The sequence below is a fragment of the Phasianus colchicus genome, chromosome 23 (genome assembly GCF_987193195.1).
Source record: "Phasianus colchicus chromosome 23, bPhaCol1.hap1.1, whole genome shotgun sequence".
Lineage (NCBI taxonomy): Eukaryota > Metazoa > Chordata > Aves > Galliformes > Phasianidae > Phasianus > Phasianus colchicus.
In genome coordinates, this window is record NC_143458.1 from 5,374,312 (window position 1) to 5,396,462 (window position 22,151).

The following is a 22,151-nucleotide window of genomic DNA, read 5'->3' on the forward strand; positions in this document are numbered from 1 at the left end:
ATCAAAAGCAGGTCTTATTCACCCTTATGCCACACATGCTGCACATGAGGTCCTCTAGGAAGGATGTTCAGCTCCACACTCTCAAGGACGTGACCCATAAGCAGGGCTCTGCAAGCTATGGAGTATTGCAGCCTAACGAGGAGAGCAATGAAGGCTGGCATACACCAAACTGAATTGTTTCTAGCAACACAAAATGCACATTGAAGTAACCCACAGAAAACGGGGAGCCCCGCAAAGCACCACTGACCAACCTATAGCATCACTGGGACATCACTGCTCATCTGCTGCTTGCAGGTTTGCATCCCCTTCATAACTCTCCCAAACAAACCCAATTTCAGAACCACATAAAACACAGAGGTAGGGGAAGAGGAGACCCCCTTTATTCACAAATGGTTCACCTCCCCCTTACTGAGAGCTGCCCACGATGGCCATGGGGAGACGATGAGGAAGTTGCTGTGTGACATTCATGAAGTGCCAACTGATGGGAGTTCTGTTTGCCAGGCCAGCTGGGGAGGGACCTACCATCAGCTCCCAGCATGCAGAAGATCAATACTGTAATTGGGGCTGTTTGTAGCAAATGAACTATAGCAGCAATAGGGGCAATGCACAGGAGGGGAGGCAGAGGGCTGAGCTGGAGCTTGCTGCCCTCTGCTGTGCTGCAGCTCCTTTGCTGGTTATGGTGGGATAAGGGAGCCCAACACTGAGCTTTGTGCTCAGCACAGGGGTGCAGATGGACAGCTGATAATGCGAACCCTCCAGTGCTGCTGCAATGCCTCCCCAGGGAGCATCCATCACCAACATAAGGGCTCCTTGCCAGGTGCTACCATCCACCTGCCCACACACAGGAAGCAGCCTGAGCTCCATCCTGCAGCCAAGAAGCTGACAGTGGAGGGTCACGATGTGATCCGAGACACCTTTTCCAACCTAATGATTCTGTGACCACAGTACCAAGGTGCAGTGCTGGGTGCTGCACAGGCACTGGCTGCCATCTCGTGGGCAGTGATGAGAGAGCTCATGGCTCTCCCCCACAGACTGCCCCAGGGCTTTTGTCCTATTCACCCCGTAAAGCTTTCATCCCAAATCCACACTCTCTCTGCTCCTCTCAGTGCACTCAGCATCACTTCAGAGGTCACCAAGCTGCTGCATGTTGAGGTCAATTATTCACAGCTCAGAATCAAGTATTAAAAACTGAGCCATACTGACAAATTCTTTGTATATTCAAGAACATTCCCACCAGTAAGTTATTCTCTCTTCGAGGCAGCTTTCTGAGCAGCCCAGGCCTTCCTGATATGCCTTGCTGTTTAATTGCACTCACCCACACTACTCTCCCTTTGGTTGGACCTCAACTGGGAGCACAAAACCACCCAGGGCAGCACACATTCCTACCCTGTTCCTCTCCAGCAAAGAAAATCCACCCTGCAGCCTCTTCCAGTTCTCGCACTCAGCAGAAAACAAAGCTCTCTGCCAGCAATGAGAAGCTTCTGTATCTCATCCTAGGGATGACCAGGTCTGCTCCTCCCTTGGATGCTTTACAGGAGAAGTCCAGAGGAAAGCATCTAATACCACCAGCTGTTCCAGGCTGCCTACAAATCCTTTGCCTCCAACCCCACTGAAACTCTTGCTGCTGCAGCCTCCTCTCTGACCCCCAAATCCCACCATCCCAAGTCAGCATCCACATCCCCGGAGTCACTTCCACTCCCACCACACAGGGCCTGCACTTCCCAGCCCTTCCCTCCTCCCCTGACACCTGCAAAAGCCTATAGAAAAGGAAGAAAGGAAGAATAAATGAATAAAGCAGGCATCACTTCCATGGATATCTACAATACAGATGGCCTGAGGGCTCGAGCATCACCCACTCCCAGCTGTGAAGGATGGATGCAGACAGAAGGATGCACTCCCAGCAGGCACAGCCCAGGAAAGGGCAGCAGCAGCACACGGGGTTGGCAGCTCGTGCTCAGCTGGCATTGCCATTCCCCAGCCTGGGATGGGGATGCTCCACAGCAGTTGTCAAGCAGAGCAGCAACACCAACCACTTATCAAAACATTAAAGTTCTCCTAAGCTGCCGAGTTAATTTCTCAGACGCCCTTTCAAAGGGCTAGATAAATACAATCTGGGAGCATCTCCGCTCCCTCGGCTCACATATCTTTAGTCAGGCGGAGAGATAACATTTCACACAGATTGAGACAGTTTAAGCAAAGGTTGCTGGCTAACCTTTCCAGCAGCGACTGTTCCCAGAGCTGTGCTGTGCTCCAGTGCCCATCCCTGCAGGGATGCAGGAGCCCCACACACCGATCCCTCCCGCATTACAAGGTGTTACCTGCAGGCTTTCAGTGCTGATGACAGATACTTCCAGCAAGGAGTGTCAAAACGTTATCGTGACATTATTACCCTGTGTCCAGGAGTAGGTGTGCAATTCAATTCAGCCCAACCCACCAACTCATCTTTGCCCAGCTCCTAGCATCCTGGCTAAGGCCAGAAGTAGCATCCCCATTTCTTCTCTTCTGTTTCCTCCCCACAAAGATTAGTCTCACAAAGCCCCAGGCACAATCAATGCTGGAAGATCCATATGCAATGCTGCTTGCCCTCCATCTCCCCATCGGCAGTAGGAAGCAGCCATGGGCCTTTTCTGGAACTTGGTTCCAAGCTCATTCCATGCAGAGCAGGACAAGCAGAGGAGCTCTGTTCCCACAGCCCCTGCTGAGCATCCCACACCAGCACAGCCTGGGGATGGGATCTGCATCTCAGTAGCACCTAAGCACAGCACCCTGCCATAGGAGCCCTCCAGCAAGCAGCAGCTCTGGCAAGATGGGGAACATCTCACAACCCATGGCTGGCAAGGGAGGGAAGGAGGAAGAAATGCTGGCAAATGACAGAGCCCTTATCTTAATTACAAGCTTATTTGCATTTAAATGAAGGTTATTCTATAATTACCACCAAATGTTTTGTGTTGCAGCTGAAATACCTCTGAAATACCTCTCCATGGGCTGTCAAGCTCCTTCCCATTTCCATTTTCTCTTTCCATTCTTCTGCTTTCTAATCAGCTGCACATGCAGGGAGGCATCAGCACAGCCCCCCCCAGGGTAACACCAGACCCAGCAGCCCTCTGGGGCACAGGGGGGGGTGCAGCCCCCACCTCCTCCACCAGCACTGAGGGTGGGGATGCTGGCAGGTCTCAAGTTCAGGCTCTGGGCTTTTTAGGTGTTGGGTTTTTTTGCAGACTTGAGTGCAAAACCCGAAGAAGTGCTTTTTTCTGCACACGCACACATCTAATTACCTTGTCAAACTTGTTGCAGCAAGGTGTTGTGAAAGGCAAAAGCGTGGGCAAGGTCAGAAAGATCAAAATGGTGGAGAGCAGGGGCTGAGCTCACACTTAGCTCAGCAAGACCCCAGGCCGTGGGCTGCAGAATGCAGGGGCTTAAGGACCTCAGCAGCCCCTGCCGTCTGTTTGTTGTTGATGGTTATTGTTGAAGACAGGACAGAGACAAAGCAGAACCCACAGAGAGATGTTTGCACTGTAGCTAGCACTTCTTTGGAATAGATAAAGCACTCCCATCGAGAAAATAACACCCAATTATATCATTCAAAACAATCACAGTGAACAAATCCATGCAAATGGCCAAATTAAGGCTGAATGAGAAGCCTTCTGCTATTTCCTAAATTGCTATACCTTTAATCAAGCTCCTTTAACAACCTGTCGTGAGCGTTTTTGCTATCTAGCCAGGAGAACCACATTAACCAAGCAGCCCATGTGGGGATGAACAAGGCAGCAGCTATTAGAGCCGCAGCAGAGCCTCCCGTTTATGAGTCGGTGGTAATGAAAATGGACAGTTCTCTCTCTCACACACAGCTCTGCTCTCTCTGCCCCTGCCCACCGCTGCATCTCAGCCCTGCACAGCACCCGCATCCCCCTGCCCAACTCCAAGCCTCTGCCTCCATCTCATGGAGAGACACGATCTCTTCAGCTCCGTTGCCACCTCACTTTATTTTTTCTTATGTAAAAAAAAAAAAAAAGACTCCCTTTCCCCAGTTTCAAATAGCCCAAGGCAGACTTACAGCATGGAAATTTTTAGCCTGAACAATTATCTCCTGGCAGAGAGTTAACTCACTGGAAACAGGATCTTCTAATGGGCAGCCATGGCTACAAGCAACTTCGCTGGCTCTGTTTAAAACAAGTTCCACACCTCGGGACAGAGAACTCCCCCGCAGCCCATTTCACAGCCATTTACATTTAATAAGAGGCAGCACCAGCAGCATGGGAAATCAGCAGCACAGCCGCCATGCAGGGCAGGCACTGACGCTCACACCAAAACCATTCCTCTTGTTCTTCCACCACAGACAGGAGACAGACAAGCACCAGCCCTGAGGATGTCAGCATCTCCTCTATTTCCTAGGCTGAGTTCTACCTCCAGGAATTCCTCCGGGTTGTTTCACACAAGGATTTGTCTGCCCACCCAGCTGCAATGCCAGGAGTCTCCATCCCAAATCCACACCATGCACTCAGCATCAATCACTTCCCAGCTGCCTGGGGACGATGCTGCTCCTGCAGCCCAGCTCACAGCAGCACCCTGATGGCTACAGCTCCCACATTTGGTGATGCATTAGGGCCAGCAGCCTGCATCAATGACAACTCCAGAAACCTCAGCATGCAAGCTTACTTGCAATCCTTAACTTATAAAATCTGAAAAACCCACGCTCCTGCCCCCATTTTCATCCAAGCAGTAGTTTTGTCAGCCCACACCAAAGCCCACCACCAAAATGCATTAAAAGAAGCCCACAGCCACGGCCTCTGCTTGTGAAGGGATTTCACAGGGCTGGCACTCAGGCTGCAGCCCATCCCTGCCTGGGATGCAGTCACACCGCATCAATTTAACAGCAGCATTTGCCTGGGGCAGAGGTGGAACTGCAACAGGCAATGGGAGGAGGTGGGATGGCTTTGGGATATGCTGCAGTCACAGGGCAAAGCACACTGCATCCCTTTGCACGATGGTTTTGATTGGGAAGAGAACAGGGAGATTGTCATCCCTGCACCTTCAAGGGATTACAGTACAAACAGAACTCTTCTGAGCTTTAATCTAGCTCAAATTCTCTCCCCTGCACTGGAAGGAAAGAGGGGGAAAAAAAAGGCAAGAAACAGAGCATTTCTCTCCCTTCTCAATCTCCCTCCCCTCTGCCTTCAAGTGCTCCTTGGAGTGTCTCTGCGGAATCATGTTTATATGCAGTGAGTGCTGTTGTTAGTTAATAACATCGCGATCGCTGAACCTCCCTAATGAAAGAGAGAGACAACATAAACTGTCATTTCAAACAAACATGCAATCAGGGTACCAGCAGCTCTGAAAATATTATCTTCCCAATTTCACGGGCTTCATGCAGGAAATAGGCTGCTTTCATGGAGATTGTGGAGCATCGCGCCCAGCACACGGGATGCAGGGACGGGCTGGCAGCAGCAGGGACGCATCAGAGCCATGAAATTGGCTGGGCTATGAAGGAGGAATTGTTTTAACAGCTGGAGCCGGGAAGGACAAATAACAGCAGTGATTATATCTTCATTGCTCATCGTAACCAATGCACCAGGCAAGTTGTAATTAGGCTGTGAAGAGCTGAAGGTTTGATAGTGAAGGCTTTGAGCTCACGATTAGACACGGCGCATTTGTGCCTGCCCCACGGCCACCCTGCCCCGCTCTGGAGCACACAACTTTGCTTTTGCACTTCAGTGCTGCAAACACCACTCAACCCGTGGAAGAGCAGTGCCTGGATGCTGCATCTTCCTCTTTAGCATCCGCAAAGCTTCTCCAAGCTTCGCCTTCAGAGCAGGGGCTGAGCCTGCAGCAAGGAATGGGAGGCACAGAGATGAGAGCTGCACCTGAGCCCCTCCACAGACACCTGTTGTCTATGAGAAACCACTGAGGACACCTTGCAAACCATCTTCCTTTAGATGAGCCCCACTTCTGCCCACAGTGCTGATGCTGCAGTGACCCTGAGCAAGTCAGTGCTCTCCAAATAGCAGCCATCACATTGGAAAACAGCAAATTAGCAGAAAAAAAACCATTTCACTGTGCTGAGTTCTGCCTCATTTTGGAACCTCCCAGAGCCAAAAGGGAGATGGATGGGAGCGATCTGCCATGGTGCCACAGAGATATAGGGGGCACACATTGCTTCCCCCCAAGGGCAAGCCACAGTGCTGAGATGCATTCTGACAACAGTTTTAAGAACAAGCACCACCAGAAGAGCCAAATTGCACAGCACTACCAGGCCCCCTCAGCCCCACCAAGAGATGGGAGAAAAACAGGGTGAACACAGCCCATCTGCAGGCATTGAGCGATGCCTACAGAAAGGGATGGCATTCTTAAAGGGAGCAAAATCACAGCAAAAGTCTCTCATTAATAAAGGAGCAGGCCAAAATCCCCCCTTGTTAATAAAGGAGAGGGCTGACGACCCCAGCACGCATCAACCAGACAGCCCCAGAGCAGGACAGACAGACAGACCCCACAGGAGAGCTGTGCTGCTGCATCCAAATCGAGCTTAAAAACTCTTCTGACATTTAAGAAAAATCAACAAGCATCTAAAGCGATGGGGGGACCGGGCACATCACTGCCTGAATGTCACATTTAAAGCTAGAGAGATAGCAGCTGCTTTATCTCCTGAAGCAGGTGGTTTGAGCAGTAAATAAGGCACCCAGGGCCAGATTCTGCTCATGCACCCGCATTCCTCTATCAGCTGCAATGGAGCAAATCTGGATTTGCACCAAGGTGACAGGCAGCCAGAACAGAGTATATTAAACTTTAATACTCCTGAGCATCAACACAATGTGCTACCAGCCCCTGCCTCGTCTCCAAGTATCCATACAGGCCACAGCCCAACCTGTAAAAATTTATTGATTCCAATTGGCAGTGCCCTTTTGGAACCAGTTGTAGTTCTGACTGATGTACAGATAGGAGCAAAGGACATTTGAAGCATTTTAATGCACTTTTTACTGCATTATCTCTCACCACAATCTTTGCTGCTTCATGGAGACGAGTCGCACAGCGAGAAGAACCCAATGTAATTAACGACCTGGCAACTCTATAATGATCCCTTCTACATAAAAAGGTCTTCCCTATCCTATGAATAGGCTGGAAGTAATTTATTGCAATCCATATAAAGATGAGACTGCCTTGACCTTGGGGATTTTCTTTAAGTTTTCTTCTTAAACAACCATAATTGCTAAGGAGATTTTTTTTTTTTTAAGTGATAACAGTTGAAAGAAAACTTTTAAATGTGCTGTAAGTGAAGAATCAGCCCGAGCAGCCTTCAGACAGAACACAAACAAGCATCCTCTGCATCACTTAGGAATGAGCTTTTGAGACTAAACAATGGATTCTTCCATTCCTTATGGGCATCGCCTTAACCCTCAGTACCCTGAAACTGAAAGAGTGCTTTATTCCCCAAAAAACAATGAATATGCAGGAAAGCCCACAGGAAAGCCTAGAACAACCATCTCCTTGTGTTCCTGTATAATCAGTGAACGTGCAGATGTTATAATTACAGAATATACTACAGAGTTTGGCTAAGTAGGTTATTATACAAAGTAGAATAAATAGAGTGCTTACTCGTGTGCTGGGCTCACTGTAAAACTCCAAAGGAGGGATCTCCAGAAAGAAATCCTTCCCCACTGGCAGTCAGCCCTTAAATGGGATCTAAGAGAGGTGCAGCCAGGCTCCTCCCCTCCCAGCAGCACAGGTGAATTGCCTTCACCTGTGCTCCCATGGCTGACTCATTGCTCAGCCCAGGTGATCAATCAGAGGTTCAGGCCATGATTCAGCAGTTCCAGTGCAGCTCCCTATAAAACACAGCTCTGCCTCCTGCAGAACCCACAGGGACCAGCCTCACATAGGCTCACACTCGTGCTGCATGCCCTCTGCTAAGCGCCCACAGACCTTTGCACATGGAGGACCACCGCTTTGGTTCCCTTTTGCTCTGGCAAACCCCCTCCTCCTCACCCAGCAGGGATGTGCAGCAGCTGAGCCACTGACAAATCAGCAGCTTTACGCTCAATGCGACAGCTCCATCTTGGCTTTTGCAGCTTGCTTTGGGAAAGCCTTTCCTCTTTCCACCTTGCCCGTTCATCAGCTTCCCCCTCGTTTCTCATTTCATCTCACTCGTACTCCTTTCACATTCCCCAATCCCCTGCATTTTCACAGGGAAAGTCTCGCAGGCAGGCGATTGCTGCAGAAGTGGAGTTCAGTCTATCAGGGCTCCTTTCAAGGTCTTTGGAAGAGGGGGACACCTGGAAGGGGTCACATCCCACGCTGGCTCAGTGGCTACAGGACATCTAACAGGACTGCCACGCTTTGAAGTACCCACAGCTGTTTTGATGCCTTTCCCAGAGCTTTGGGGCGGTCTCGATGACAGGGAAACACACAGAGGGAAGGAATAAATCTGGCCCAGAAAGGGTAAGCAGCAGATCTGGCCAGAAAGAGCTCGGGTGGAATGCTTTTCCATCAGAACAAAATGAGATTTGTTGGAAGTGAAGCACTCTGCAGAGTCAGGTCTTTTCCCTGCAGAAATTTCATTTCATGGAAGAGGGAAAAAATAACATCCAACGCCTTTGAATCATCCTGCTTTGATACTTCTTGAAATCTCATATTTGCATTCCTTGTTTTGCAACAATTTGAACCTCAGACTTGCTTTCCCCAATTATTTCCTGTTGTGCTTTGTCAAGTACAACATAAACAAGCTAATGCAAAAACAAGACATGTTCCTGCCTGTAACGTCTGATGGAGTTGAAAATCAGTGCTTCAATCCCATTCAAAACAAAGCCACGATGCCCAAAACCCGTGGTTGAAGGCAAAACCTCTGGTTGGGCAGCTCCTTGCCCTTCCACACTTCAGAACCCACTGGTGCAATGGGTGAGGACTGCAGATCACCCTTCACACAAAGCCAAATTGCTCAAACCAGTGGAGGGTGTCCAAAATGTTACAGCAAAATGTCACTTTTCCCATCCCCACTAGTCTAAGATTTATCCTCCTAAATATACTGGATCTTAAATATACTTTTATGATTTAAGCATTAATTAAATGTGAGAATTACATTCAATAGAAACAAAAAAGCAGCAACAAGTCAACTCCCACTATTTTGATTTCAAGTCACTAAAAATGCAGCAAGAAGCAATCAGACTCAGCAGCAGCTAACAAAGCATCCTCAAAAAGGAACCCATTCCCCCAAGCCATCCCCACCCCTGCACCATCCTATTGACTATCAGATCACATCACTCGCAACCGCTACCATATCTCACATTAAAAAATTAAGTCCATAACTGCAGAGAAACGTCTCCCCATTTCTTTTATAGCTTCTTGCCACAGCCAGCTATATATCTCCATTATCACCAACACACAATAGATCCGAGCTTGCACCATAAATAATGCTGCCGTATAACAAAGTTACGCTTAGGAGTACAGGCATAAATTAACACTCAGCCATGCGACTCTAAATAGTATTTTAGGCCTTGTCAGAAACCAATTATGCAAAATATTCCTCTTGCAGAGATCTGGTGATACTTCAAAGCATTACCTCATTTCAACAGCAGCAGACAGCATGTTGGGCTGTGAACAGGGGGTGAGGGCTTTGCCAAGGGATGCTCAAACCATCGACTGAATCCCTCCAAAGCCATTCAATTACTGACATCAGCGCTTGAAAGCATGGCTATGCCTTCCAAAAAAGGTATTCTAGTTTGTCATTGCTGCATCTAAAGAGGCTCCCACTCACATCAGACTACATTATCCCAAGCTGGCGAGAGCACCAAAGCCAAAGTGAACAGGGGTCCATTGGGAGGTCAGCAAGGTTGCATAAAAGACATTGCCACCTCAGCACCATATCAGCTGTGACCCAAAGCACTGCCCTATTTCAATGAGAAATAGATTATGTGCCTTCCTCAAGGTCACACAGCCCACTGGAGGCAATCAGAAGCATCCTTTATCCCTCCATTCCAGGCTGGCTCTCCAAGCTGGAACCAATCAGAAATACCCAGAAGGCTGTGAAAGCCTCAACTGCACCCATTCCAGTGAGGGATGGGCACAGACACCCCCAGAGATGTTTTCCTGACAGCTGCTCAGCACCATGATTTTCATTGTCCCCAAACCCCTGTCACCCCATGAAACCATATGCCTCTTCCCTACACTGTAATAAAACACTCCTCTCTCCCTTCAAACACTCTGAGATTGACAAAAATTGAAGGCACTCAGATGGACAAATTACACATTTTATCATACAGCCATGCAGATCCAACCTCTCCACTCCCATTCACCCATAACCACACCAACTCTCCCATAACAGCATAGGGTGGCAGAACCCAACATTGGCCACAAACCTCCCTGTATAATCAATGAATACAGATGTGATAATCATGAAATAAACAAGAACTTGGCTAAGCAGGTTATCATACCAAAAGAGAACAGATAGAGTGCTTACCCTTGTCCTGGGCTCACTGCAAAACTCCAAGGAGGGATCTCCAGAAAGAAAACCTTCCCCACTGGCAGTCAGCCCTTAAATGGGATCTAAGAGAGGTGCAGCCAGGCTCCACCCCTTCCAGCAGCACAGGTGAATTGCCTTCACCTGTGCTCCCATGGCTGACTCATTGCTCAGCCCAGGTGATCAATCAGAGGTTCAGGCTGTGATTCTGCAGTTCCCATGCAGTCCCCAAACCCGTCCTGCTCCAGCAGTGCTCCTTCCACCTGCAGGAATTCACTGCAAATCCGATAGCAGATGTGATTTCCAGCTGGGTCCATAGACTGACCACAGCAGGTTCATTAATAACAATTATTAAGTGCTTTATGTTACAATTTAGGCCTGTAGGAATACAAAAACATATCCAGCCGGTTGGTTTACAGCCTCTTGTCAGAGAGGACTGTAAATTCCCATTATCAAAACGCTATCATCATGGCGAAATGGGTATAGGAACGCATCGTAAATAACGCTTTCAAACAGCTAAATCATCATCAGATGCAAGAGCATAAATTAGCACTCGTACACCAACGCGAGGGAAGGCCCCAGCCAACAGCTTCAATACATCAGCCAGCAAACATGCTGATTTTTGTGAAGTCGCAGTTCATTTTTCTGGCTCCCATCTGAAAGGACAGCGCATCCCAAGAGGGGGCAGGCAGGGAGGAAGGGTTTATTGACAAACACGCTTTGCTCCATGCAGGCTTCCCAGCACTGCAGGGCCACCTGCTACCACCACACGTGCCACCAGGGATGGCTCAGCCCTTTGCTCCCAGCTGCTCCTGCCTGCGGCTGGATGCGAGGCAGCTCGCTCATCCCATTACCAAACCCCTGAGGCATCCAGTTCCCCCCACCATGAAAATTTTAATAAAACTGGTGCATCGACTTTCAATTAGGAGGCTGTAAAACGGTTCATTTTCATCTGTTTGTTGCACAGTAACACAGATCCTCGGGAGAAAACAGCGCCTTTTCCAGACTGTCTGCGACGCAGAGAGCATTAATTGAATATTCTGTTGAAACCACCTTCAATTAGTGCCTTGGAGTTTTGCATGACATTCATCACCACAACTCGCCCGATTCCGCATGCAGCACGTTTGGGGTTTGGTGATGTGCACATCACATTAACTGGCTGCGTTGTCCTGAAAATAACAAATTTATTTGCTAATGGGATGCCAGGCAGCATAGGGTGAGCTGCAGCAGCAATGGCTTCCTAGGTTGGACAGCACTGGGTGGGAGATGGCATCCTGCCTCCACCTCCTCCCCTCCCAGATAAAACCCTCCTGCCAACCCAACCCATACCCTAGATGGGAAAGTGGAAGCCAACCCTAGAGCTGATGCTACCATGAAGTCAGATGCAGCACCTTCACAGAACAGAATCGTTCAGGTTGGACAAGACCTCTCAGATCCCCAACCCCACCTCGTCCCACCATGCCCACTGCCCACATCTCCAGTAATGGAACACCCCCAGGGATGGTGACCCCCCAGTCCCTGTGAAGTACAGCACTGCTATTCCAACACAGCACCTCCAGCAGCCTGGAGACCATCACTAAGACTATACACGCATCCCCAGTTGGGATTTAAGCCATAATTAAGACCTGTTCATCCTATGTTTCCTGTGGCTGCCGCAATTATCTCTTGGGTTGCTTTTCTTGGAGCTGGGTGCTGACTGGGAGCACAGGACAAAACGCAGAGCCCAGCCTCTCCGCAGCTCCCAGTCCCACCTTCACCACCAGTCAGAGGAGCCTGGCTGCAAATCTATTGCAAAAAGATCTGAGATGGGCATGGAGACTCCAGCTCTTCCCTGCTGCTCCACTCAGCATCGAGCAGAACTGCTGGAAGATATCCTGGTGGAAAGGTGCTTTTATTTTTTGCTCGAAAATCAAACTAAAAATAAATAGCACATTTCAGAATTCTGCATGCACCTCTGCTGACTGGGGGAATCTTTTTCTGACAGGCCCTGATGCATAACGACCTCCTTTCTACTCCTTCCAGGAGCTGCCAGAACCTCTCCAAGCATCAATGCAAGAGGCAGAGGGGAGCCAAAGCATCCGTCAGGCACCACAAACTCACAGCCAGAGCCCACAGCAGCACAGGGAAAGGCACAACCAGGGAGGATGGGGAATTCCAATGCACCAACCTTTCTGTGCATCCCACAGATGCTTCCCAGGCAATCACACAGCATCAGGGGAGTGGCACAGCTTTGGAGTGTGAACAAGAAGGGGAAACTGAGGCACAGAGCAACACCAGATCCAACTACAAGACATCTGAAGCATCGTTAAGCAAGAGCAGAGTTTGAAGAGCTGACTGTAACCTCCCGCAGTGACAGCTGATATTAGCAAGGTGATGTTAATAAGCAGATCTTACATGCAAATTCCTACATGCAAAACTGTACAACTTTGAAGACTGTCAAGTGCACAGCGAGCAGATTTTTTAATTACAGGGGGTCTTTTCATTGCACCACCATTATTATCTCCAGCCAACAGATCTCTGGGAGGCTGAGGAGTGGAGAAGGGAAGGGCTATGGCATGGAGACACCCAGGTCCAATGGACCACATCACACTGCTTGCACATCAATGAGCAAAGCACAAAGCGTGTGTTTCCAGCAGGTCTCAGAGCTGGGTCCATTGGCCTCCAGCCAAGCCACGGGGAAAGAGAAAAATCTTAGAGAGAGAGAGAGAAAAACAGCAACAACAGGAGAGCTTTGGAGAAAAGCCGCACACGGGCCAGCATTTCTTTTAATTGTTTCTCAACTTTCTATCTGCAGATCCGCAGAGCGCTCTCATATAATCAGGTCCTCTATGCAGGGGATTAGCAGGCTTACGTCCTGCGGATCCAATCAGGAAAGTCTATCAGCAAAACATACTTATGTTGATACAGCTATTATAATCTGCATAATTCTTCTGAGCTCACATACTTAACGGATAGCAAACAGAGTCATTACTGCTGCAACTTGCAGCCATAGGATCTCCACGAGCCATTCGCCGCAGTGTTTTTTTATTATTCATAGCTTTAGTTATTGATTTTCGGGAGAAGATACATGCTTTTAAGCACCATAAAAGCAAAGGAGGAAAACAAATAGCGCTATTCCAAGATTAATACGCTGCTTGTAATAGAAGTATGGCTGTCACATTGTGCTGTATATGGCTGATGGAGCCTTGACAAATTCCATGCTAAACAGCCACGGCGCTTAAGGAGCTCATTAAATAATTTAAAAGCAAAGCATGGGGGGGGGGAGGAATGGGGAGTCCCAACAGTGCCTGCTGAGTGATGTGCCAGGAGTGCTTGCATCACCCATATTTGAGCAGGGCATCCAAATCTCACCATCCTATAGCAACAGTGCTCATCCACAGCCTCAGTGCTCCAACACAAAGTCAGACCCAAATCACTGCAGCAGCCTCACGCTGCCTTCTGCCCACCCCAGCCAAGGGCTCAGCACCTCCCAGCCCCACACCTCAGCACACCACTGTGCCACAGCTCACACTGTGCTCTAAATGTGCTCATCCTCCAAAAATAAAGCACCGCAACAAAAGCCACAATTTCACCATAGGGAATGACTGAGGATAGGATTGATGGGAGCTGCCTTCTCCATCCATCCAAGCAGCTCCTGCCACTACTTGGGGAAGGGAGAAGGAAACGAGCCCCGAGGCGAAGGCACCGCACCACTTCTTCTGTGCTGGACTCACACGAAGAGCTGCACTGTGACTGATGTCCCACACGGGGCTCAGAGCTGTGCAGCCACCTCCTCGCAGCAGCACCGCGGCTTCACAGCCTGCAGGAGCCCGCAGCTCTGAGCTGCTGCGTTTGCACAGCATCACAGAATGGCCTGGATTGGAAGGGACCTCAAGGAGCACGGATCTCCAACCCCCTGCTGCATGCAGGGCCACCAACCTCCACATTTCACAGCAGCCCAGGCTGCCCAGGGCCCCATCCAACCCGGCCCTGAACACCTCCAGGGATGGACGGGGGCATCCACAGCCTCTGGGCAGCTGTTCCAGCACCTCACCGCTCTCACAGCAAACAACTTCCCCCTCACATCCAACCTCAATCTGCCCTCTCAAAGTTGATTCCCCTTCTGTTTGTAGGCTCCCTTTAGGTACTGAAGGCTGCAATGAGCTCACCCTTCTCTTCTCCATGCTGAACAAGCCCAGCTCTCAGCCTGTCCTCACAGGGGAGGTGCTGCAGCCCTCTGATCATCTTTGTGGCTCCTCTGGACCCTCTCCAACAGCTCCCTGTCTTTCTTGCACTGGGGGCTCCAGCCCTGAACGCAGTGCTGCAGATGGGGCCTCACAAGAGCAGAGCAGAGGGGGACAATCACCTCCCTGTCCCTGCTGCCACCCCTCTGCTGATGGAGCCCAGGATCCCATTTGCTTTCCGAGCTGCAGGAACACACTGCTGGCTCACGTTAAGCTTTTCATCCATCAGGACCCCCAGGTCCTTCTCTGCAGGGCTGCTCTCACGGATTGCTCCTCGCAGTCTGTATGGACGCCTGGGATTCCTCCAGCCCAAGTGCAAAACTGCACCATTTACACGCGTCCCCGTCACAACAAAGCGCATGCGGGAACGTCAGTGTGAGAGCACAGACTTTTTCGTTGTTGTTGTTCTTCATGCACGACGAGAATCCCGAAGGCGAACGCTGCCATTTTCGCGGCGCGTGCAAAAGAAGCGCGGCGCACGTGCGGGAACCTCCGGCTCGCGCCCAACGGCCGCAGTGCCGCGAGCCCGCCGCCAGAGGGCGCTGCAGTGCGCGCGGAGCCGCGGGGGGTGGGGCCGGAAAAGGAGGGAAAAGAGGCGGAACCCGCGCCGCCCGGATCCCGGTGCTGTGGTTCCGTTGCGGGGTGCAGCCGGCAGTGCGGAGCCCGGGGCCTGGAGTGATGTCGGCTGGCTGAGATTGGAGCCGCGGTGAGGAGTTGCTGTGTCGGTGCTCTGGTGTTTGCTGGTTGGGGTTCTGGTGCGGGGTCAGGGAGGGACCCGGAGGGGGTCGGTAAAGCCGTGCTGCGTGCAGCCCCGGTGCTTGGAGCCGCGCGGGGTCATTGAGCGGTGCTGTGCGAGGGGCTGCGGCCGTGATGTTCGGTTGGGAGCCCGGCAGATAGGAGCTCTATTAACTGAGCCTTCGGCCGGCCCTAATGCCCAGCTGGGTGCGTGCTTTCCTAGCCCTAGTGCCGGGTTAGGAGCCCGGAGCCCTAGCTGCTCTTAGTTCCGAGCAGCCTGCAGCCCGTGCTGCCCGCTCCTTTGCAGCCCCAGCACCGAATCCAGGTCCCATCGCAGAGCCCTGACTGCTAAACCCCCCAGCGCTGCGCCATGCCGTGCCGCCGAGAGCTGCTGGCGCTGCTGGCCGTGCTGGGCTGGCTGCTGGTGCTGCTGCTGGACCTGCAGGTGCTGGCGCTGCTGTGCGGGACCGCGGCGGTGCTGGGTGGGTGGTTGGGACCCCGAGCGCTGAGCAGGCCAGGCTGGCGGCTGCGCTTGGAGCGCTTTGCTGGATCCCTGCGGCCGGCAGCAGCCAGCCCCGAGGCGGAGGAGCAGCTGGAGCAGGAGATCAGCAGCACCGTCAGGAAAGTGGTGAGGGACTTTGTCTCCTCCTGGTACCGCACCGTCAGCAGCGAGTGCGCCTTTGAGGCTGAGGTGGAGAAGGCCATGATGGGGCTGGCAGCTGAGCTGAGGCGGCGGATGGCGCGGGTTGACCGCCAGGCCCTGGCCCGCCGGCTGCTTCTGCTGTGCGGCCATCACCTGCAGAGCTACCTGCAGGCCGTACGGGGCCGTGGGCTGCTGTGGCAGGAGTACCGTCGGGTCGCAGGCCTGCACCCGGCCCTCTGCAGCCCGGCGGCTGAGGTGAGCTATGCCCGTGCCTCTGTGGAGCTGCTGCTGCGGGCTTTGGTGCCTCGGCCCCACCTGGAGACACGGACGGGTCACTTCGTGGTGGTGGAGCTGGTGGCCTGCAACGTGCTGCTGCCTGCCATCAGGAAGATGGCCGACCCTGATTGGATCAACCTGCTGCTGGTTGGGGCCTTCCCCAGGAAGGCACAGACTGAGGAGCCCAGCCCTGCAGTTCCAGTGCCGGACTCTCTGCCCCTCACAGCTCAGCTGGATGCTGCCCCAGCAGTACCACTTCTATCCCCGTCACCTGGGCGAGAAGCAGGGGCTGGTGGTGAGGATGGTGTGGATGTGCCAAGCGAGCTGCCCCACAGTGAGGGGGTTGTCCTGAGGCCACGAGGCCTGGGCTTGCTGTTCCCTTATGAGGGTTTGGAGCTGGATTCTCCAGGCCAGGATGTGGAGCTGCTGGCACCATCACCTGCTGGGGAGTTTCTTGATGAGCCTCTTCCTGATGTTCCTGCTCTGCTGGAGGGAGCAGACACTTCAGAGGATGGGATGGGGGATCTGGAGGATGGCCATACCACCAGCAGTGATGCTGGACTGCTACTCCCCTCTGCTTATGTTCTGGGCTCCTGCCCTGATATCCAGATTGATCCAGTGATGGAGACAGAGGAGGACAGTCCCAAGAAGTGCTCTGTGCAACGGCCCTGCAGCTTGGGGAAAGAACTGGGAACACCAGAGGCCCTACCACAAAGCCCATCAGACCCTGTTCAGCCCCTTCCCCTGCTCTCATCCTCCCCGACTGCTCCCATCAGCACCTTCAGTTTTGAGCCCCTCAGCAGCCCCGACGGACCAGTGGTCATTCAGAACCTGCGCATAACTGGCACCATCACTGCCCGTGAGCACAGTGGGACTGGCTTCCACCCCTACACCTTGTACACCATCAAGGTGAGTTGTAGCCTGATGTCAGCCATCCCTTCGTTGTGAGGAATGTGCGTGCTGTGTGGGGAGAGAGCTGGGGAGTGTTAGGTGGGATGTGTGGGCAACACGGTATTGCTTGGAGGTCTGCAAGGATTAACGAGCATTGCTTTCCTCCTCAGTATGAGACAGCCCTGGAGGGTGAGGTTGCAGGCAGCCTTCAGCAGATGGCCTACCACACTGTGAACCGCCGCTACCGGGAGTTCCTCAACCTGCAGACCAGGCTGGAGGAGAAACCGGAGCTCCGCAAGTTCCTGAAAAGTCAGTGCTGCGTCAGCTTCCTGTGAACACCCCTCTGTTGTGGGGTTGGAGATTCATGATCCTTGAGGTCCCTTCCAACCCTGGCAATTCTGTGATTCTGTGATCACAGTGTGCCCTTCCCTGCTTGGAGCATATGCAGCCTAGTCGGGATGCTGGGCTGTTTGAGGTGCCTGTGTCCTCTATGCAGAGCTGATGGGAAGTGGATTTTTTTTAGCTTGCAAATTATAGTGTTGTAGAAATCATCCTTGTTCCCTGTAGTGGAAATGCTAAGTCATGGCCTGAAGCAGTGATGGGGCACCTGTGGGAAGGCAGGGCCAATGCAGGGGAGCTCAGGTGCATGCAATGTACCTGAGTGATTTGAAGGGGTGGAGTCAGGTTCCACCCCTTCCCAGACCTCATTTAAGGCTTGGCAGTGGAAGTGAGGGCATCTCTTGCTGGAGATCCCTGCCTCTCTGAGGCTTTCTAAAGGTAAGCAGCTCTCTTCCTTCATTTCTGCATCTGCAGCTGCTGCACTTGGGCTCTTTCTCATTTGCTGCAGCCAAAGACTGTCACCCTGCTATTATCACTGTACTTTCCATCCCATTATAGCACATTACATTCCCAACTGCTTTTTTTTGCAGTTTTGCACCTTGGCAATGAACAGCAACACCAAAACATTAGTGATCTGTGAGCATTTTGCTTGTGTGAGCAAGTGTTGGATATAAGCTATATTATAAATAAAAAATTGAATTTACCTTCTTTCTGCACAGATGGATTTAAGGTCTGACTCAGTCAGTCTGATCTGGTGGGTATATTATTTCGGGCTGAGGCACAGTGGTGGCTGTCTTAAGTGAAAGAGCATTAAGATTTTAATGCAGCTCTTACAGTTCTCTCGAGCTTACAAATGTGCATTTTATTTCCAGATATCAAAGGACCAAAGAAACTGTTCCCTGATCTCCCATTTGGAAATATGGACAGCGATAAAGTGGAAGCCAGAAAAAGTCTGCTGGAATCTTTCTTGAAGGTGAGGTGCTTGGTGCCTATATCCACTGCTTCCTGTGACTGCTGAGATGGTTTTCACTATTCCCCTTCCTTTGGTGCAGCGATCAGATCACTGCTAATGTGATACCTGGGAGCTGGGCTTTTATGCTGGCTCTGAAGTATTTTATTTTACTGGCATAAAGCAGTGGCTCAGGACAGTTGTCTGTTGACACAGTGGAGCACCTCAGGGGTTTTCTGCTTGCACTTCACATGAGAAAGCTGGGATGCTCACTCTGAGAAGAGCTAAAACCCTCTCCCCTTACAGCAATTGTGTGCAGTCCCTGAGATTGCAAACAGTGAGGAGGTGCAGGAGTTCCTTGCTCTGAACACTGACGCCAGGATTGCATTTGTCAAGAAGCCCTTCGTTGTCTCCAGGATAGACAAGGTAGGTGGGTGGGAAATGGGCAGTGTGAATTTCTGAGTGTACCAACTTCCCTTTGCACAAGTCTGCATTGCTGCTGCAGCAGCTAGAAAAGCCAAACTCTGTGTGGATGCATTGAGCTTGCCCAGGAAGCCACAAAGGGTGAAAAGGAAGGGTCAGAGCCCCTCTCAGAGAGCCTGTTTTGTGGGTTCTTTTTTTCAAATGGGAAACAGGGACACTGCAAGTCTTAAAACTCTTTGTTTCTTATTCAAGAAAACTGTCAGTGGTTGATGGTATTCCTGGCTCTTGCTGCAGATTGTTGTAAATGCCATTGTGGATACCCTGAAGACAGCATTCCCCAGGTCAGAGCCCCAGAGCCCCACAGAGGATCTGAGTGAGTCTGAAGTGGATGGGAAATATCAGCCAGATGGAAAGAAGTCAAACAAGTAAGGGCTCCTTCAGCTGTCCAATTGCAGTTGAGTTTCTTTCTCCCTTGCATGCTGAGAAGGGCATTTGAACCCTTGTTTGGATTAAAGATTTTTCCAGAAATGGTCAGACTTCCACAGCATGAATATAGTTCTTGTTTTTGTTGTTCCAGGAAAAAAAAGATGTTTTGCTAGGAAAAGCTTTTTTTAACAAAAATTGTGTGAGAACAAAAAGAAGGAAAAAAGTTCAACTTCTAAAGCATCTTGGCTGGAAAGAGCATTCCTTCATGATAAACAGACTATTTTACAATGTGTCCCAAGTCTGAAATGTCCTTTCATATCCTCCTTTATGTATATGTGTTTATAATTAAATTTCACAATCCTGCTGGGTATGTCTCAACTCAGATCTTGTCTGAACACTTTCCTGGATGTGCTGATGTGCTCATACCTTGCTGAACAGCATTGTGTACATTTGCATGCAGACTCTTATCTAAAACACCTGTCAAGGAAGGTGCTGTGGTGGATATTGGGAAGCTGTGGCTATGCCAATATTTAAGAATGTTGAAGGCAAGTAATTCTAAAGCTTTCATTGCATGGTTCTGCAGCTAGCTTTTGTTATCCTTGCTGGGGCAGGTGCTGTTTGGAACCACTTTAGCTCTAATCAGACTTAGTTTGTACAGACAGCTGGTACAAGTTCTTGGCTGAAACTGGGAAACATTGCTTGCAGCTTGTGGAGAAAAATCCTGACTGTGTCCTGTGTCCTTCTCCAGGTCCAGGCTGAGGTTCCCATCCAGCAAAATCACTCCAGTGCTGAGTGTGAGTGAAGCACACGACAGGATTGTGTACTCCGTGAGGGAGGGCAGCACTGTAAGTTCATATTCCTCTTACAATGCTTTCATGATCCTGATCACTGCCCTGTTGGGGTGCTGGCTTGGCATTATCCATGTGCACAAGGGCTGTGGCTGCTGCAGCCTTGTACCTGCATGCCAGGCCTTTGCAAAAAGATGTTGAGCACCTCTAGGTGCTCTATTGGATGGTGGGGGCTGTCTGGGCAGTATGGACTGGTATTAATACACCGGTGCTTTTGTAGGTCTCTGGCACCCTGTCACTGGCTGCTATGGAGTCCTTCATCCAGAAGCAGGAGAAGCTGCTGGAAGCAGTCCCCAGCAAAGCTCCTGATGGCGAGGGAAGCGAAGAAGCCAAGGAAAAATCTGTGCAGGAGGATACAGATGGGCTGAACACGTTGGAGCAGGGAGCACATCTGGACACGGACACGGGTGAGCTCAGCCCCGTTGCTCCAGCCTTTTTCCCCAGGTCCTGCCCCAGCTGCCTGCTGAGCATCTGGTCCCCTGCCTGTTGCTCCTTAATTGAGGCAGCAAGCTGAGTCCTTTGTGGTGCTGTTGGGAAGTTGCTCTCATCCTTATTGCTGTTGGAGGCAACTTGAGTCTTGGCTCAGTTGTGTTGCTGTAGATTTGTAGATTTTCATGTTAGTGTGCTTACTGCAGTTACTGCAGAAATACATTTCTTTAGGATGTGCTACCTAAACTGCTAATGCTGTAAAATCAAGCACTTTTACATGGGTAAAATGCCAGATTATGGTTTCTTGATAGTCTCAAGTTAGCCTTGATTTGTCCATGCACTGTAAAAGGATATTTATTTAGTCTTTTAAATTGGGATGAATTTATTGCAAATAGCAAATACATAACCTCAGTTAAAAGAACAATGTTCCGTTTCTGATTATAGATCCCTCCTCTGAATCACAGAGGTCTTTGTCCTCTCAGAGCAACTACAAGTTTACCCTGAGTGTGAGCAAAAATGTTCTCTAATCTTCTTCTTGGAATAGCTAAACTGTATCAGCTGGAACTTTCCAGAAACTTCATTCCAGTGGTTTGAAAGCTTGGCAAGCTCTGACTGAAAGCACGTGCTTGTGACAGAATGGGTCTGGGGTTCTGAAACATCCTGTGCTACCAGCTCTGCCTATAAGCTTTGAACGCATGCCCGCAGTTGTTTTGGAGCTGCTGTGGAGCAGGACTGGAATGGGAAGTCAGCTCTGTACAGAGGACAGGAGATAGAGACAGGCCAAGTTAGCTTTACCCCTGGGGAAGCCTGTACATAAATGATGTCAAATGCTTGTGGGCTGAGACAGGGCAGACTGGTCTGGCTGGACAAAAGGAATGTATGTCTGGGGCTAAAGGCAAGCAGCATCCCTATCTGCTTGCTGGGTGGAGGAGCGTGGCCAGCAGCTCTGTAAGGAAGGAGGCTTGGATGCAAACAGGAACAAACAGAGCTTGCTGACAGCACTTCTTTTTTGACCTATGGAGTTGCAGTGAAGCAAGCAGCCTGCTCCAGTTCTTGCGTAGGGGAGTCAACTCAGAGGACACAGCTATGGGATTAACTTGTGTGTGGCCCAGAGCGAGAGGCTGAGTGCACTCAAATGCCTGAATTCCTCCAAATAAATGGCCTCAAGTTATTAGTTTGTGAGTAGCAAGGAGGGAAGGAGGCATGATGGGGTTCGGAAACTCTCCCCTTCATCTCCATCAGTTCTCCATAGGGAGAGAGAAGTTGAAAGATAAGTTATTGGAAAATGGCTTAGTAGTTCAGCAGGTGCAGCAGCCTTGGGTTGGGGTGCTGGCCTAGGAGTGGTTATCTCAGGCAGATTTGTTGTGCATTGATAGCTTTGTTCTGCACTTCTATGATACTTCGCATCCAAGCAGCATAGAGTTGTTTCTCTAGCACACTGAATGTGTTTTTACTCTAGGCTTTCTCATCTGTCTGAGGATGAATGAGGATGAGAGAAGTTTTGCTGTACCTGATCTGTGCCACC

The 22,151-nt window shown here is 50.6% G+C and overlaps 1 protein-coding gene across 5 annotated transcripts in view; it reads left to right on the plus strand.

Moving 5' to 3' along the window:
* The first annotated feature begins 15,254 nt into the window (after window positions 1-15,254).
* Window positions 15,255-22,151, plus strand: part of SNX19 (sorting nexin 19) — a 103,218-nt gene continuing 96,321 nt past the window's right edge. For all 5 annotated transcript variants that reach the window (XR_016459609.1, XR_016459610.1, XM_031599763.2 and 2 more), the window contains exons 1-7: window positions 15,255-17,230; window positions 17,383-17,521; window positions 18,424-18,524; window positions 18,807-18,926; window positions 19,218-19,348; window positions 20,098-20,194; window positions 20,418-20,604. Coding sequence is in view for 3 of the 5 variants with exons in the window: in XM_031599763.2 (XP_031455623.2) it covers window positions 15,773-17,230; window positions 17,383-17,521; window positions 18,424-18,524; window positions 18,807-18,926; window positions 19,218-19,348; window positions 20,098-20,194; window positions 20,418-20,604 (2,233 nt within the window). In the remaining 2 variants the exon portion in view is untranslated. The remainder of the gene's footprint in view (window positions 17,231-17,382; window positions 17,522-18,423; window positions 18,525-18,806; window positions 18,927-19,217; window positions 19,349-20,097; window positions 20,195-20,417; window positions 20,605-22,151) is intronic.